The 19,670-nt window shown below is 42.9% G+C and overlaps 1 protein-coding gene across 1 annotated transcript in view; it reads right to left on the bottom strand.

The window, feature by feature from the left end:
* Window positions 1-19,670, bottom strand: part of LOC144670075 (thrombospondin type-1 domain-containing protein 4-like) — a 253,990-nt gene that overhangs the window by 65,551 nt on the left and 168,769 nt on the right. The window contains exon 9 of the mRNA XM_078532470.1: window positions 10,892-11,067. Within this exon, the coding sequence (XP_078388596.1) occupies window positions 10,892-11,067 (176 nt within the window). The remainder of the gene's footprint in view (window positions 1-10,891; window positions 11,068-19,670) is intronic.

Genomic DNA, 19,670 nt, shown 5'->3' with positions numbered 1-19,670 from the left:
ATGGCACAAAGATAGGTTGGAAAGTAAGTTGTGAAGAGGACATGAGGAGTCTGCAAAGGGGTATAGATGGGTTAAGTGAGTGGACAAAATTTGGCAGATGGAGTATAACGGGGGAAAATATGAACTTTCCACTTTGGCAGGAAGAATAAAAAAGCAGCATGTTATTTAAATGGGGAGAGATTGCAGAACTCTGAGGTACAGAGGGATCTTGATGTCCTGGTACATGAATCACAAAAAGTTAGTATTCAGGTATAACAAGTGATTAGGAAGGCAAATGGAATGTTGTCATTTATTGCAAGGGGAATGCAATATAAAAATAGGGATGTTTTGCTAGAGTTGTATAGGGTATTGGTGAGACACACCTACGGTAATGTGCACAGTTTTGGTCTCTTATTTAAGAGAGGACATAATTGCATTAGAAGCAGTTCAGAGGAGGTTTACTTGACTGATTCCTGAGATGAGGGGGTTATCCTATGAGGAAAGGTTGGACAGGATGGGCTTGTATCCATTGTAGTTTAGAAGAATGAGAGGTGATGTTATTGAAACACATAGGATCCTGAGGGGACTTGACTGGGTGGATGCTGAAAGGATGTTTCCCCTTGTGGGAGAGACTAGAGCTAGGGAATACAGTTTAAAAACAAGGGGTGTCCCATTTAAGACGGAGATGAGGGGAATTGTTTTCTCTCAGAGGGTTGTGAGTCTGTGGAACTTTCTTCTCCAGACAGAAGTGGGGGTAGATTCATTGAATATTTTTAAAGCTGAGTTGATTGACAATGTAGTCAAGGATTATGAGAGGCACACAGGAAAGTGGAGTTGAAAATACAACCAGGTTAGCCATGATCTTATTGAATGGTGAAGCAGGCTCAAAGAGCCAAGTAGTCTAATCCTGCTCCTAATTTGTATGTTCATATGTTTAAGTTTGTGAAGAGTAGAATGTGGGAGGCATCAAGGCTATGAACAGACTGGCTGAATTTCAGACTGTTGCCCAGGAAAAGGATAGAGTTGGTAGTTAAGAATGGGGATTGGAGCAGGGACCATTGCAAGTGATACTCTGGCTACGATTAGATAGATAAAAGTGGAACCACACGAGAACAGTCCCACTCAGCTAGACAACATTGGAGAGGCATTGGAAGAGGATGGTGTGGTCAACTGTAACAAAGGCAGCAGACAGATTGAGAAGGATGAGGAGGGAAAGTTTAGCTTTGTCACAGTCACAGAGGATGTCATTTGTGACTATCATAGCTTGAGGTGTGGAGGGCTTGGACTTCAACCTATCTGATCTCAGCAAATCTTCTAGTCAGACTAATTGGAATATTCTGGACAGACTGAATATTTTCTTTGCCTCTAACGGAGAACATGACCATTTGTGGCAAGTATTAGTATGTTATTGCAGGAGTGAAATGTTTGCAGCAGCCTAAAGGACTATGTGTCATTATTAAACATTGTGTGGAAGCTGAAATTAAAATCTTCTCAAAATGGCTGAGGGATTTTCTGAGATTCTTTTGGAAGGAGGCAGCAAAGAGAGTACTGGGTGAAATTCTGCTTCCAGTGCAATGCTGATATGGGTACTTTATACGGTGCAACTTGTGCCACCATACACAGTGACCATTATTCTCTGCTTCCTATTTTTCAGCCAATTTTGTATCCACGTTGCTACTGTCCCTTTTATTCCATGAGCAATAACTTTTCTCACAAGTCTCTTTGTGTGTCACTGTGGCAAATGTTTTTTCAAAGTCCATGTACACCACATCAATAGCATTACCCTTTTTAACCTATTCTGTTACCTCTGCAAAAAACTCCAGCAAATTAGTTAAACATGATTTCCCCTTTAGAAATCCATGCTGGCTCTTCCTTATCAACCCATATTTTTCCATGTGATTACTAATTCTATCCCAAATAATTGTTTCTAGGATCTTGCCCATCACTGAAGTTGAACTAACTGGTCTGTAATTGCTGGGCTTAACCTTACAACCTTTTTTGAACAAGGGCATAATGTTTGCAATTCTGAAGTCCTCTAGCACCACCCCCCGAGTCTAGGGAGGACTGAAAGATTATGACCAGTGCCCCTGCAATTTCTACTCTCACTTCTTTCAGTATCCTTGGATGCATCTCATCAGGTCCTGGTGCCTTGTCAACTTTAAGTACCGACGGTCTATTCAACACTTCCTCCTTGTAAATTCCTCCTTCTCATGACAGAGCTTCCTCATCTGTCACCATGGCCTGGGTAAAGGCAGTTGCAAATAAGGTGACCAATACTGTGCACAGTACTCCAGATATTGTCATGAAGAGATATTAATGTGTATAACGTTATTGGAAATTATTTTTAAATTGGATTTGAAATAAGGTCTGTGTCTGTGTGTGGCTTAATTGGATTAAAGCCAGCTAGTCTGGCTGCTTTGGTGTATAGTAGTTTGAGATATTAATTAGATAAATAGAAGGCTAGAAAGTAAGGAGTACATTTGCATTTGTTGAATAAACCAGTCAAAAGAAGGGAGTAAAATTTTGCACCTAGTTAGGAGACAGCGAGCAATGTGTTTATATTACTAATAAAATTGGAGCTATGAAAGGGTTTTTTTTATGAGAAGAGGTGGAGTCCAAAGACCTCATGATACAATGAGAATTTACATTCAAAGGGGAGGCTAGATATAAACAGAAAGGAGTTTTGTACGTGCAGGTCAGAGGTATCTAAGATCTAACCAGCCTGTAAGCCAACAACTGTCTGCAAAGGAACTAAACTGCAAGGGAACTCATTTTGAATTCATAAAGTTAAATGTGCTTTACCTGGTGCCTGTTTAAAGTCTATGGGGAGAATTTTCTCCCCATCGGGTGGGCGGTTCGGGAGCAGACGTGGAGCCGATCACCACCCGCGATCGGCTGCGCGCCACCATTTTGTGCGACATGCACCCGGAAGTGCTCAGCAGTACCTGGTTGGGTGGTGGGGGGGAGATTCGGAGCCTGCGCTCTTTCGTGCACGCGCTCAAAAGAGCATAGAAATCTCCCTGAGGCACAGAGCTGCCTCAGGGAGATTAATTTAATGATAAAACATTGCAAACAAGAAAAAAAAATACTCAGACATGTCCCCTCATGTGACAGTGTCATGTTTATGTATTTTAATGGGACATGTTTATGTATTTTAATAAAAATTTTTATTTAATTTATAAACCCTTCATGAAACCTCATCCCACCCGTGGATGAGGTTTCATGAGAAATGCAAAGGCCACCTGGGCTCTTCGTCTGCCCGCCAACCTTAAGTCCTAACAATCACTTTAATGAGGTAATTAATGGCCTTAACAGGCCTTTGGCAGTTCGGCAGGCACACAGCCGACTCCGGTGCACGCCCGCCGAACTGAAGATCGGAATTATGCACGGTGACATCGTGACATACGCCCAATGTCACCGTGCATCAGCTTACACATAAGATTCAGGCTTATGGGTTATTGTTGCCTCGGTGAAGTTTTACCTGGGAGTGATTAATTTGGGGATTTGTTTAAAAGTTATTATGGTAGTAATTTGTAGATATGTGTGTGTGCTTAATTTCTTGTTAAATTAATACATGTTTAATTTAGTTTATATAAAAAACCTCTTGAGGCTTGGTGGTTTCATTTCTGAATTCAGAGCTGCATCTCAAACATACCAATTGAAAATATAGGTTATGACAGTTGTTTAAGTTCCCCTCTGGGATTTAAACAACTCAGCCTTTACCAACTGCTGTGTCATAACAATGTGGTCTCACCAGCATTCTGTATAACTGAAGCATAACCTCCCTACTTTTGTCTTCATTCCCCTTTCAATAAAGGATAACATTCTATTAGCTTTCCCAATTACATGCTGTGCCTGCATATTAGCCTTTTGCGATTCATGCACAAAGACACCCAGATCCCTCTGTATCTCAGAGCTTGGCAATCTTTCACTAGTTACATAATATGCTTCTCTTTTATCCCTCCTGCCAAAATGGACAATTTCACGTTTTCCCACATTATACTCCATTTGCCAGATCTTTGCCCACTCACTTAACCTATCTATATGGTTTTGTAGCCAGGAAATGCTGGATCCACGGAGGTCCAAATTCAACAGCAAGACCTCATTATCTATTTTTTCTGCATCACTTCCCACCCAGCAGCCAGCCAGATTCTTGGCATGGTCTCAAGAAACCATGAAGCATCATAGGTTGCTGGGGGCAGTGGAGGGGGAGAGGAGAGAGAAGGGAGGATGGTAGTGATGTCAGGCCAGCAATTGGAAAGGGAGACTAGGGAACTCCACAGTTTTGGGGTGGGGTAGTTGGCTGATAGTGTCAGAAGATTTACTTGAAAAACTGGTGTTGGGGTGCAGGTAAGCAGGAAGCACTCCTGCTCCTTCCAAACCATATGTGTTGAATCTGGCAGGTCTCAAACCCCGGGAACCCAACTGGCCAACGTTAAATGTAAAGGGCTGCAAAATATCACCAAGGGAGACTCATTTTCATACCCTTCAGAGCAGATAACTTGAACAAGCCCAAATCTGTTAAAATGGAAGTAGATACATTCATAATGGGTTGGGTCGGGTTTTGCATATTTCTAATTTTAACTCTCCCACTCCTATCAATCCTCTCCCACACATCATGAGGGTGGGGTTGACATATTAAAATGTCCCCTAATCTCTCTGTCACATTCTGGGAACTCTCTTTTTTGCACACTCCCTTGGCCATCAATGACTTTCCCTCCCTCATAGAAGTGGTCAGGTATGCTAATGATAGCACAGTGATCAGTTTTGTTTGCTACTCCAGATAATAAAACAGTGTGTGCCCACATCTAAGCCTGGACTGATAAATGGCAATAACATCTGTGCCACGCCAGTGCCAGACAATGACAATCTCCAACGAGAGTCCAACTATCTCCTCTTGACATTCAATGGCAGTACCATAACTGAAAGTTCCAGCATCAATGTTCTGGGGGCCACAATTGTCCTGAAACTTAACTGGACCAGGCACATATATTCTGTGGCTACAAGATGTAAGAAATTGGGGTCTTTAATAAGCGTGAATTTTCTGCATTTTATGGGATTAGCTAAGCAGCATTCATTCTCTCTCTGGAAAGACAATTTCTAAACACTTTGACCTCTAAACAGTCTTAGTTCAGGCTGCCATGTTGACATTCCTAAGCTGATATGATGGTGTCTTCTGAACCCCTTATCTATGTAAGTGTTTAGAAAAGGCCAGGACAAGACCCTCAGCAAGATGTAAACTAAAAAGCTGACCTCGAGTAGGGTGATGGACAAGGAGGTTGGTAACCACCCTGACGTTTTGAGTACCTGTCCTGTGTCCATTGGTCAGAATAGTTAGATAGACCATTGACACTGGGTAAGCTACCAGCCCCCCAAAAAAGGGTATATTTATTGGTGTCATATTGGTGGTAGGGGGCTGAGGTGCTGGTGAGGTGGCAGTGCTCATTGGGCAGCTGCCTTCTTCAGATGAAAGGTGGATCAGAGCAGGCGGAGGGAGATCGAGGAAAGAGTTTCCTAACACTTCGACTAGAGGGCGGAACGCTGTTATCACAAGCTGTTATGGGTTGTATACTTTTTCTGTCTAATTAGTTAATATATCATATCTAAACTGTTATTTCTAAATAAACTTAATAAGCCATCTTAAAATTATTTATGACTTGAGGACTGCCTATTTAGGTATCTGTGGCCCCCGACCCAAGAAATCTTACAAATAGCAGAGCAGATCAGAGGCACAATTTACCACCTGTCTCTACAAAGCCTTTCTGCCATCTACAAGGCACAAATCAGAAGTGTGACAGAATATCTCTACTTGCCTGGATGACTGTAGCTCCAACACTCAAGGAGCTTGACACCATCCAGGACAAATCAGCCCACTTGATTGGCACGCCATCCGCCACCTTAAATATTCATTCCCTAAACTAAGAGCACACCTTGTCTGCAGAGTGTACAGTCTACAAGATGCACTGCAGCAACTTGCAAAGATTTCTTGAACATACCTTCCTAACCTGCGACATCTATTACCTATAAGGACAATGGCAGCAGGCCCATGGAAACATCATCATCTCCAAATTCCTCTTCAAGTCACATTTTGTCCTGACTTGAAAATATATTTCTATTTCTTCATTGTTACTGGGTAAAAATTTTGGAACTCCATACCTAACAGCATTGTGGGAGTACTTTCACCATACAGGCTGCAGCAGCTTAATAGGCACTTGCTAGCACCTACTCTGGAAATTTAGGGATAGATAATAAATGCTGACTTTGCCAGCGACACACATCCTGTGAATAAATATCTAAAAGAAAACTCCAACTCACACTGAAACTCTCTCTTATATTGAGGTACTTATGGTATCTTATTTTGTTGGTGAAGAGGACAGTATTTGAGAAATTCTTACAGAAATATAGAAACATAGAAAATAGGAACAGGAGTAGGTCATATAGCCCTTTGAGCTTGTTCCACGTTCAATATGATTATGGCTGATCCTCTATCTCAACGCCATACTCCTGCGCTCACCCCATACCCCTTGATGCCTTTAGAGTCCAGAAATCAATCTATTTCCTTCTTAAATATATTCAGTGAGTTAGCTTCTACAGCCTTCTCACCACCGTCTGAGAATGTGCTTTTCGCAAGAGAAGCCACGGTTCCAGGGAGGATGGCTATATCAGGAAAGATGGTGGGACTTTTGAATGGTTGCCTCATAGTCCTGGCTGGGAGGCTTGGTGCACTTTTAGGGCTAGCCTCATTAGAATTCAACCAATTAGCTGCTGTCAGGAAAGAAGTGCCCTGGGGCAGCTCATTGACTGACAGCAAGCACAACATCAGTCAACCCAGGTGGCCTCAGGCCAGATTTGCCCCTGACTCAGGCAGGTGACCCAGCTGCCTCAGGTAGGCTGTGGAGAGAACTGCAATGGACACATCAATGGGAAGAATGGGCCAAAGTCATTAACTACCATTTTAAAGGCATTACTGTGCTATTCTTGCAGGTGGTTTATTTTCTTTTCCAAATATCGTATGGAATAAGTGATAATATACCGCAAGCCACTCCTATGTTTTATTTTTCACTTGACATAATTGAGCTGGAGAAGCAGAAAAATGATCATGAAAACTGCTGGGCTGTCATAAAAACTGAACAGGTTCACTACCAAGAAAGTGGGGAATACATTGGTGGCATTTTTATTCATTCATGGGATGTGAATGTCACTGGCAAGGCCAGAATGGATTTGAGGGTTTCAAAAGCCCAAGTTCACTGATGCTTACCTTAATGTGCTGCTGGGGCTCGAGGGACATGCTACTACCCCAGCAGTGGGAAAATAAAATCTATGGCAGAGATCAAGAAGACATAGTTGGAGGTTGCCCAAAAGGCAAGAACACAGTGTTATGCTCTGGATGTAGTGTAGGAAGCTGTTTAATTACCCAACTAGGTCAGGAAAGGTGAGTATAGTTGCGCATTCACTTACATCCTGCTGCAGACATCACCCCAATCCTTCACTCTGCCTTCTCAAGGCCACTCCATTACATACTTACCTTGCAGATACACCTTCCCTGTCTATGCATTTCCTCACCTTCCCATCTATCCACTCACCACTCCCACTCATCATCATCCTTATGTAATTTCATGCTCATACTCGCCAAATGTGCTCCGTCCATTGGCTGACCACATGCCATACACTTATTCCTAGGCCTGTTCCTCTCCTCCTTGCAGGAGAGGAGAGCACAGAACACAAGGGAGAGAGAAGAAACTGGAGGTGGTCCTCCAAACATCTCTCAGCAGACAAGTGAAGAAGAGGAGGGGCTGGAAATCACTGGAGTTTCAGTGATCCTGGCCATCAGAGATGGCTATTCTCAGCTATAATTTCCTCCTTAAACCTTTCTTCCTCCTTTAAGACCTCCTTAAAACCTATCTCTTTGACTAAGCTTTGGCCATCCGCCATAATATTGTCTTATGTGGCTCGGTATCAAATTTTGCTTTATAATGCTCCTGTGAAGCAGCTTGGAATGTTACATTACATTAAATGCACCATATAAATAATAGGTTGTTGATGTTGTTGATAACATGATTGAATGTTATAGCCTCGCATGTCATTTGGTAATCAGTCATGTTGACTTTATTTCTTCTTTTATTATTCTTTCATGGGATGTGGGTGCCACTGGCAAGGCCACAACCCTAATTGCCCTTGAATTGAGTGGCTTGTTAGGTTATTTCACAGGGCAGTTAACATTGTTGTGGGTCTGGAGTCAAGTGTAGGCCAGATCAAGTAAGGACAGCAGATTTTCTTTCCTATAAAGGCAGAAATATTATATTATAAAGGACATTAGTGAACCAGAACCAAAAACAAAAATAGCTGGAAAAACTCAGCAGGTCTGACACCATCTGCGGAGAGGAATACAATTAACGTTTCGAGTCCGTATGACTCTTCATCAGAACTAAGGAAATATAGAAATGAGGTGAAATATAAGCTGGTTGAGGGGGGTGGGACAGGTAGAGCTAGATGGAGGGCCAGTGGTAGATGGAGGCAAATAAGAGATTGTCAAAGATGTCATAGACAAAAAGACAAAGGGGTGTTGATGGTGGTGATATTAGCTAAGGAATGTACTAATGGTGACATTAAGGGTAGAAAGCAGGACAAGCAAGTGACAGATAGCCCTAGTGGGGGTGGGGTGGGGGGAAGGGATCGAAATAGGCTAAAAGGTGGAGATAAAACAAAGGATGGAAATAAATTTAAAAATAATGGAAATGGATGGGAAAAGAAAAATATATTTCTTTAAATTATAAATTATTGGAAAAAGGGGGATCGAAAAGGGGGTGGGGATGGAGGAGAAAGTTCATGATCTGAAGTTGTTGAACTCAATGTTAAGTCCGGAAGGCTGTAAAGTGCCTAATTGGAAGTTGAGGTGCTGTTCCTCCAGTTTGCGTTGAGCTTCACTGGAACATTGCAGCAGGCCAAGGACGGACATGTGGGCATGAGAGAAAGGTGGTGTGTTGAAATGGCAAGCAACAGGGAGGTCTGGGTCATGCTTGCAGACAGACCGAAGGTGTTCCGCAAAGCGGTCACCCAGTCTACGTTTGATCTCTCCAACGTAGAGGAGACCGCATTGGGAGCAGCGAATGCAGTAGACAAAGTTGAGGGAAGTACAAGTGAAGTGCTGCTTCACTTGAAAGGAGTGCATCTTCCGACTAGACACTTAACAGCCTTCCGGACTTAACATTGAGTTCAACAACTTCAGATCATGAACTCTCTCCTTCAACCCCACCCCCTTTCCGATCCCCCTTTTTCCAATAATTTATAATTTTTTAAAATATATTTTTCTTTTCCCACCCATTTTCATTATTTTTAAATTTATTTCCATCCTTTGTTTTATCTCCACCTTTTAGCCTTTTTCGATCCCTTCCCCCCGCTCCACCCCCACTCGGGCTATCTGTCACTTGCTCGTCCTGCTTTCTATCCTTAATGTCACCATTAGCACATTCCTTAGCTAATATCACCACCATCAATACCCCTTTGTCCTTTTGTCTGTGACATCTTTGGCAATCTCTTCTTTGCCTCCACCTATCACTGGCCCTCCACCCAGCTCTACCTGTCCCACACCCCTCAACCAGCTTATATTTCACCTCATTTCTATATTTCCTTAGTTCTGATGAAGAGTCATACGGACTCGAAACATTAACTGTATCCCTCTCCGCAGGTGGTGTCCGACCTGCTGAGTTTTTCCAGCTATTTTTGTTTTTGTTTCCGATTTCCAGCATCCGCAGTATTTTGCTTTTATCTTAGTGAACCAGGTGTGTTTTACACCAATTGATACCAATTGAGAGTAGCTTTTAATTTCAGATTTTTTATTAATTAATTGAAGTTAAATTCCACCAACTACCTTAGTGGGATTTGAACTCATGCCTCAGGAGAAACTCATTGATTTCTGGGAGACAAATCATGGAATTAAAAGGAAGGAAATAGTCTCCAGCAGATTGCAGTTATCTGGACTTCACTTCAACTCCAGGATATTAAAGGAAACCAGCTAACTTCAAACAGCCGCAACATTCAACAATCTACACCTCAAGGGCAAGCAAAGGACTTAATCATATATTCTTCTAACTTTTATTTGGACTCTAAATATTCTTACTCTGATATCTGTGTGTATATGAAAGTGTCTTCTATTTTTTTTTCCGGTTTAGTATCTAATAGGCTTGCTCTTTCCTTGACTCAAAAGATCTGGTTATTAAAAAGTAAATACATTTGGATTAGAAAAGGCATCTACAGGAAAAATAAATTTTTTAAAACTTTTGTTGCGACCAACTGAGGAGGCTGAATAAAGAGTAGCCAGTTCGTCCCTCCTCACCCGGTCACAACACAGAGTACTTATGGAATGGAATTGAACATATAGTTCAGTATTTCCTTGAGATTGAAACAGCCCCTCATTTGCCACTGTGATCTCACTTTGCATTCACTGGCACTTTACAACTAGGAAAGCTACTTTGTACCTGAGTCAAACTTGAAAGTGTGTGCAAACATCACTGTATTTGAGAGATTACATATGTTAATTGGAAATCTGCCTCCCCGACGAGGTTGTATGCATGCTAGACTGAGGTGTGGAAGTTTGAGGGTTGGAGCCAGCTGCTCAATGAGCTGTAACTTTCCCTGGATTTAACACAGCACCCAAATCAAATCCTTGCCCTACAGTATGTTAAAATCCCACTTCAGGTCTCCCATAATTCTACTGTTCACATCATGGTTGCATTCTCAAAAAACATGAAATTGTTATTGAAGAGGAATGATTGTATCAATAAAAGAAAAGATTTCTGTGCTTTGTTTGTATTCTGCAAAATACATAACTTTTCTAAACTGCATCATCCAGCTATCATTGATGTAATTAAAAGAGAAATAAGTCAACAGTTAGAAGAACAAAAGCAAAACTTACAAAGACATCCAAGGCTTCATTTGTTGGTCCCTCAGCCAGGAAGGATTCTCCTGCAGTGCTGCTAATTTCATTGGGTCGCTTGTATGTAAACATGGTTCCTCCTCCTTCATATTTGCCAGGTCGATCGATAGCCCAGTTACCATTAATGATTGATCGTCCAGAGTGACTTCGCAGTGCTTCAAAAAGCAAAGGAAAGGAAACATCAAATTCCCTAGTAACTCTGATTTTTGCCCCAATTATTTATCATGAAGTATACTTAGATAAATGAAAATCTATCCCTGAATATGAACTCCTAAACAAACTGATTGCAATCAGTTCCAGTGCATTGGCAAGCTCTATGAAATACAAAGAATGACAAAAATAATTGTTTGAACAGGATAAAACTAGCTTCCCCCAACAAGTTTATGCCTTTATTCAGGGCTCAAACACACGCTCACTACACTGATCAACTTCTTCTCTCTCAAGAATTGGATCCGTTATAGAGGCAAGTAGAAGTTACAATACAGATACATGCGTATTACTGAAAAAAAGAGACATGTTGAAGCTTTTTGTCTAGCACTCTGGCTTCGAGCAACTCCCTTCTGTGAACCATTTTCTGAAGCTGTCCTCTGGCTACAGGTTCCACAACATAGGTATAGCCCCCAGTGTTAAGCCGCTTGATGACTTTGTGGGCTTCAGTATCTCCAATATCCTTATTTTATTCCAACCCCTGATATTCCTGTTCCAGATAAATACTCTTGTGCCCATCAGAAGGTCCACCTTGTCAACCTTGCAATCGTGTGGCGATTTTCTTCATGGCGCCTTCTTTCTCGGTCCCCTTGAATGCCATATCAAACACCCTGGTTTAGCTTCTTGTGATGCTCAGCAACCCTTTTGTCAACTTGGTCATCTCCGTCTGAACGTATGGTGAGCCCAAGGAGATGATCCACGGGAAGGGCTGGGTCTCTTCCAAAGTAAAGGTAGTGTGGAGAGTAACCCTTGGTGGAATGTGGGGTACAATTGTAAGCATAGACTAGCTCTGGAAGATACTCGGGCCACTTATGTTTACCCTAAGGAGGCAAGGTGTGCAGTAAGACATGCAGAGTACGGTGGAATTGTTCGCACTGTTCATTATCCTCTGGATGGTAGGGGGTAATGTGGCTAGGGGTAATGTGGCTCTTGACATTGCCATACGCCTTGCACAGCTCCTGTAAGATCTTACTCTTGAAACTGCTCCCTTGGTCACTGTGGGTCCAGCAGGGGACACCAAAACAGACGAACCAATCGTGTACTAACACTCTGGCTATAGTTGAGGCCTTTTGGTCAAAGGTGGAAATAGCCCATATAAACTTGGTGAAGACATCCATGAGAACATGCTCTGTCCCATTACTACTAGGGTTGAGGACCATGAAATCCATCGCAAGGGCCTCCAGGGGCCTAGTGGCAACTAGGGATCCCATGCTGGGGTGAAGCTGCTTCCCTTCTTTGGCGAAAAGACACCCCTTGCAGTTCCAATAGTTGTCCTCAATATTGGCAGTCATCCTGGGCCAGTAACTCAGCTCCCTGGTCACTGCAGTTGTCTTCTCCAATGCCTGATCATGAACCGCTGTCAATGCTTGACACTTGAGATTGCCAGGAAGCATGAGTTATTTCATCTCTCTTCTGCTGTCATGAACCACCAGATAGAGAACTCCATCCTCCTCCCTGATCCTCTTCCAGTATCTCAACAATTTCCATGCCTGTTTGGTCTCCCTCATCAGGTGGCGTTGGGTTGGTGGGTGTTTGGCTTTCCAACAGTGAAGTCTACTGATGTCTGCATTGATCTCTTTTGAAGTAGAAGCAAAGGTGAAATCTTACATGGTTCCACTTCTCTGGACCTCTGGTTTGTATCTCACTCATAAGTTCATCAGTGATATTCTGCTGAATCCTAGCCTTAATGTCTTGTGAATCGGGGTTTGAATGCTGCCTTTGGCTTGAGGCATCAGCCTCTAACTGGGCAGGGTGGGTTCATTCCCCTGGTCAGTTTTCAGACTAAGGGCATCAGCATTTGTATTACTTTGCCTGACCTGTACCTGGTCTGGAATCAGAACCGAGTGAGTTTGGTGGTCCATTGGGTTTTTGTCACTCCAAGCTTGGCGGACGTTTGAAAGTAGCTGAGTGGGTTGTCTGTAAATACTTCAAACTCTGCATTGATCAGAATGCCTCTGAACATCTGAGACCTCAAAGATAGCAATTTGAGCTTCAGACTAGAATAATTCTGCATATTCCTCTCTTTTGGTTTGAGGCTCTGAGTGGCATAAGCAATAACCACTCTCTTCTGCCCTTAAACTTGTGATAGCACCACTCCAAGGCCAAGGAAACTGATGTCAATTTCCAGTATGAAAAGGAGATAGAACTCTGGGTAGTCAAGATCAGGTGATGAGATGAGCTTAGGTTTGGGAGCGCAAGAGGAGTCTTCATGTGCTGGGGTTCATCTCCCTGTGATGATTCATGAAATATCATGCCTCATGTCTCCTTCCCTACCCTCACCCCCCCACCCTCCCTTGTCACTCTCTCTGGTTTCTGCAGCAATTTGTGGAGCGTGGTGGCCAACTGTGCATTGCCTTGTACAAACTTCTTTTAGTAACTAGCCAGGCCTAATAAACCGATGCAGTTCCTTCCCATCTTAGGCTGGGGCCACTCCCATACTGCTTAGATTTTCTTATTGTCAGAAGCGCTGCTATCTCTGGTGACGAAGTGTCCAAGGTACCATACTTTTTTCCGAAAAAGTTGGCACTTCCCTGGTTTGACTTTCAAGTTAAGCTTTGACAAGCAGGCTAAGACAGTGTCTGGTCTTTCGAGGGTCTCTTCAAAAGTTGGACAAAAGATGGGGATATTTTCCAGATACACAAGGAGGGACTGGAAATGAAGGTCACCAAAAGCCTTATCCATCACATACGTGAAGGTGCCCGGGGCATTACAAAGCCCAAATGGCCTTGTCTATTCATAGAGTTCTCCAGCACCCATTCGGAATGCCAACTTTTCAATGTCTTCTTCAGGGATGGGTAGCTGGTTATAACCATGGGCCACATTGGGACTACAAAAGTACTTTGCACCTGTGAGGACTTTTAATGCTTCCTCAATCCTAGGTAGAGGGTAAGCATCCTTATGAGTCTTTGCATTGAGTGCCTGGTAATCAACACAGATCCTCAGTTTGCTGTCTTTGTTCCTCATGAGGACTATGGGAGAGGCTTACTTGATGACACATGGATGACACCTCGTTCCAAAGAATTCTGCAATTTCCCTGACTTCCTCCCAGTGACGGGGTGGGTTCCTGCTGTGACGAATCCTCACTGGGTGGTCATCTGTCGTTACAATCCTTGTGGCTCACCAGGTTACAAAACCCATTATCATCATCATCCTTACTGAAAGCTCTCCTGTACTTGGTGAGAATAGAAACGAGCTGTCTCCTCTGGGTCTCTTTTAACTTGCCGATGTCCATCTTTGAAATGAGGTTAGAAATGTCTTCCCTAGCTGGCCCACTCTCCACATCAGTAGAGGTTTAAGAACACCTATGTCCATTCTCGGTTAGAGGTGAACATTTTTCTTGCTGAAATTGGCGATCTGCATGGGTACCCTGCCCTTTTCTCCCAGTGACAAGGGTGGGTCCCAAATCTACACCAAGTGGTAGCTCCGCTACATGCGAAACGTGATGCTCTAGCAAGGTCTTATGTCAGCCAGTTAGAGACAATGATGGTGTGGATGGGTAAAAGAATAGCCAATTCCCTGCTACTTGAACAGTTCTAAGGTCCCATGCAGACTGATATACCTTGAGTGCATAGAGAAAGGCTGAGGATTCTTGACCCCCTCTGGCTGACTTAGTAACCTCCTGCTCATACTGATCACTATACATGCCTTCCAGGGACACCTGGATGTCTCTTAACATAGGTTAGGATCGGCCCTAACACCACATTCTCAACTTCCTTGCTTCCATGGAGGGGTTATCGATCAGGTCACAAAGTACCCCAGATTATGAAAAGCGTGATGGAGGACAGATAGAGAGAGCTCAATATTGCCATCATAAGGCATGTCTGACCCTTGTGAAGCAGAGATTCAGAGGAGGGAAGAGACATCGATCAGTTCACACCCTTCAGGAAGACGCTCTTGGAAGACCTGGTGAATAACAGTTGACATCTCCATTCCGGTGTCAATTAAGCAAGGCACTTCCACTGAACCAAATCTCACATAGGACCAGCATTTATGTAAAGACTTTTGTCATAACCTCCCTCACACTTAGGGATCCTATGACCATTTCTTTTACAGAAAAGGATTTGGAAGAACAGTTACTTTAAATGTTATGTTTTAAAGCATAGTGTATTCATACAAATTAGCAAATGTATTCTGAAATTATAGGTAATTAAGGTGTTAATCAGCTACCTTCAATATTCTTTCCTCATGGTTTGTAAATAATAAGTAATTATTGATTTTTTAATGCTAACTGATAGATAGAGATTGATGTAGTAGCTATGTAAAATTCATGAATAACTGGTTCAGGTCACTGAAGGGAGTACTATTGTTATGAGGCAGCCAGTGCATTCTTGGGAAAACAGCTCTTGGGTTCACTTGCAACAACGAAATAAATAAACTTACCTAAAATTGAGTCTGGAGAAGGAGTACCCCTTGCTCATGAAGCTCCTCCTGAGAGCTGTTGCTCCCAACCCACAACTCTTCCCACCACCCTCCTTTTGCTGAATCTGTTCAGGACCTCTGAATGATTCCTGATGTCCGATCCGATCCAACCTATGGTCACAATCCAGGGCCCAATCCTGACCTCCCAGCCCAGACCCACTTACCTGAGGGCTGCTGCAGTGGCCCCATATTGCACAACTCTTTGTCAGCCTTCGTTTCATTATAATTAGGCCAAGGCCCAATATAGGCGAGGCCTCAGAACTCAGGCAATGACTAACTCCAACAAGAGAGAATCTAACCATCCCCCCCTTGAAATTCAATGGCATTACCATCACTGAATCCCCCACTAGGAACATCCTGGAGGTTACCATTGACCAGAAACTAAACTGAGCCGGCCATATAAATACTGTGACTATAAGAGCAAGTCAGAGGCTGGGAATTCTGTGGAGAGTAACTCGCTTCCTGACTCACCAAAGCATGTCCACCATCCACATAGCACAAGTCAGGAGTGTGATGGAATACTCTACACTTGCCTGGATGAGTGCAGCTCCAACAACACTCAAGAAGCTCGACACTGTCCAGGACAAGGCAGCCACTTGATTGGCACCCCATCCACTACCGTAAACATTCACTCCCTTCACCGTCGATGCAGCAGTGTGTACCATCTACAAGGTGCGCTGCAGCAACTTACCAAGGCTTCTTTGACCACACCTTCTGAGCCCACAACCTCTTCCACCAAAAAGGACAAGGGCAGCAGATGCATGGGAACACCACCACTTGCAAATTCCCATCCAAGCCAGGCACAATGACTTGGAACTATTTCACCATTCCTTCACAGTCGATGGGTCAAAATCTTGGAACTCCCAGAAATATTGGGTGCTTGTGATAAAGGGATGGTGTCATGAAGCTATTAATGTATATAATATTTTGGAAAATATTTTTCTTTTAAAATAGAGGTTTAGTCTACGGGTGTGTCTTAATTGGATTAAAGCCAGCTAGTCTGGGTGCACTGATATGTACTAGTTTTGATATGTAAGAGAGATAGCGTGCATTTGCATTTTTTGAATAGAGCATTCAAGAAGTGGGGTGAAAACTGATGACTTTCTAGCAGCTACCAAGCAATAAGTTTATATTACTAATAAAATTGGTACTATGAAAGGGGTTTTATTGTTAGAGAGGTTTAGTTCAGAGGTTGTTGATAGAATGAGAAGTAACATTCACTGGGGCTGGTAGGCATAACTTCAGTAGTTTTCGGGTTGCAGAGCAGAGACAATGTGAGATCAGAAGGTAATTGCAAGCCCCCAACTGGCTCCACAGCAACCAAAGTGAAATAACCTAATTTTGAATTCGTAAGATGAAAATGCTTTGCCTGGAGTTTGGTTAAGTCTATGGGTTGCTGTTGCCTTAATGGAGATTAGTTCGGGAATTTGTTAAAAGTTATGATAATAGTAATTTGTAGCCGTGTGTATATCTATTCTAACCTGTGTAAATTAATAAAATGTTTCATTTAGTTTAATGCAAAAACTCGAGAACTGGTGGTCTGATTCCTGCATTTAGAGTCACATCTCAAACATAACACTTAAAGTTATAGGTTATGACAGTTGTTTAAGGTTTCCCTTTGGGATTTTTAAATAACTCTGCTTTACCAACTGCATCGGTCATAACAGACAGCAATAATCATGGGTGATTTTAATGTACATATAAACTGGAAAAATCAGATTGCGGTAATAGCCTGGATGAGGAGCTCATAGAATTTCAAGACAGTTTCTTAGAGTATTACATTCTGGAACCAACGAGAGAGCAGGTTATATTAGACTTGGTATTGTGTAATGGGACAGGATTAATTAATGACCTCTGCGTAAAGGTACCACTAGGTAGCAGTGACCACACTATGATTGAATTTTACATCCAGTTTGAAAGAGAGAGGAGTGGATCTAAGATCAGTATTTTAAACTTAAATAAGGGAAGCTATGCAGGCACAAAAGCTGAGATAGCTGAAGTGAACTGGGATACTAGGCTAGGGGATAAATCAATAGCGGAGCAGTGGAAGGCATTTCAGGGGACATTTTAGAATATTAGTATATTCCTACCATAAAGAAATATTCTAAGGGGAGGACCCAACATCCTTGGTTAACTATGTAGGTTAAGGAAAGCATCAAATTTAAGGAAAGATGAGTGGCAGGTCAGATAATTGGTCAGAATATAAAAAGCAGCAGAGAATTGCTAAAAGGTTAATCAGGAGAAAGAAATTAGAGCATGAGAGGAAGTTAGTTAGAAATGTAAAAACGGATAGTAACAGCTTCTTCAGGTATTTAAAAAGGAAAAGAATAAGTGAAGTGAATGTCGGTCCTCTACAGAGTGACAGTGGGGAGTTAATAGGAGATATTAAGGAAATGGTGGATGAAATGAACAAATATTTTCTTCATTACAAAGGATACAAAAAACATTCCAGTATTAGCCATAAATCAAGAGGTAGAAGGGAGAGGGGAACTTGAAATTCCAAACACTAGGGAAGCTTTACTGAGCAAACTGTTGGAGCTGCGGGCTGACAAGTCTCCAAGTCCTGATGGACTTCATCCTAGGGTCTTATAAGCAGTGGCGTTGATGTTAACTTTCCAAAGTTCGCTAGATTCTGGAAAGGTTCCATCAAACTGGAAAGTAGCAAATATAACCCCTCTATTCAAGAAGGGCAGGAGGCAGAAAACAGGAAACAATAGATCTATTAGCCTGACATATGTCGTGGGGAAGGTGCTGGAATCATTCATTGAGGAGGTTATAGCGAGGCACTTAGAAAAACTCAAGGGGCAGAATTTTGGTTGGCGGGCAGGCCAGGAACCCCGGCGGCAAATAGGGAAAACATGAAACCTCATCCAGCAGCGGGATGAGGTTTCATGCAGGATTTTAAAAGGTTTAATAAAGTTATCATGTAAATTATGAACATGTCCCATCTCATGTGACATTGTCACATGAGGGAGACATGTTAGGGAATTTTTTTTTCTATTTTTAATCTTTTTCAAAGTGTAAGCGATCTCCCTGAGGCAGCGCTTATCCTCAGGGAGATGTGCGCTCTTTCATGCGCATGCGCGAAAGAGCGCACTCTCGCTTTTGGGGAATCCTCCCCACATAGTGCTTCCTGCTGGACGTCACGCTGGGCGGGCCTTAATTGGGCCACCCAAGTAAAATGGCGGCGGGGCCCGCTTCTCCGGCGGGGATCGGTTCCCCGCCTGCCGGAGATTGGGTCAGGCCCATCCACCTGACAGGCAGAAAATTCTGCCCAAGGTAATTGGGACGAGTCAGCGTGACCTTGTGCAAAGGAAATCAGGTCTATTATAAAAGATTTAATAGCTGAGCATGTGGAAAACAGTGGCAGAATTGGACAGAGTCAGCATGGATTTATGAAAGGGAAATCATGCTTGACAAATCTACTGGAATTTTTTGAGGTGTAACTAGTAGAGCTGATGAGGGGGAGCCAGCGGATGTGGTTTATTTGGAATTTCAGAAGGTTTTCGACAAAGTCCCACATAAGAGATTGGCGTGTAAAATTAAAGCACATGGGATTGGGGGTAGTGTATTGAGATGGATAGAAAACTGGTTGGCAGACAGGAAACAAAGAGTAGGAATAAACGGGTCTTTTTCCGAATGGCAGACAGTGACTAGTGGGGTACCGCAGGGATCGGTGCTGGGACTCCAGTTATTCACAATATATATTAATGATTTAGATGAGGGAATTAAATGTAATATCTCCAAATTTTCAGATGACACAAAGCTGGGTGGGGGGGGTGAGCTGTGAGGAGGATGCAGAGATGCTTCAGTGTGATTTGGACAAGCTGAGTGAGTGGGCAAATGCATGGCAGATGCAGTATAATGTGGATATATGTGAGGTTATCCATTTTGGTAGCAAAAACAGGAAGGCAGATTATTATCTGAATGGCTATAAATTGAGAGAGGGGAATGTGCAACGAGACCTGGGTGTCCTTGTATACCAGTCGCTGAAGGTAAGCATGCAGGTGCCGGAGGCGGTAAAGAAGGCAAATGGTATGTTGGCCTTCATAGCCAGAGGATTCGAGTACAGGAACAGGGATGTCTTGCTGCAATTGTACAGGGCCTTGGTGAGACCACACCTGGAATATGT

Source organism: Cetorhinus maximus, chromosome 30 (assembly GCF_964194155.1).
Source record: "Cetorhinus maximus chromosome 30, sCetMax3.hap1.1, whole genome shotgun sequence".
Classification (NCBI taxonomy): Eukaryota; Metazoa; Chordata; class Chondrichthyes; order Lamniformes; family Cetorhinidae; genus Cetorhinus; species Cetorhinus maximus.
Note: the sequence above shows the minus strand (reverse complement) of the source record. Positions and strands in the feature narration are given on the sequence as shown.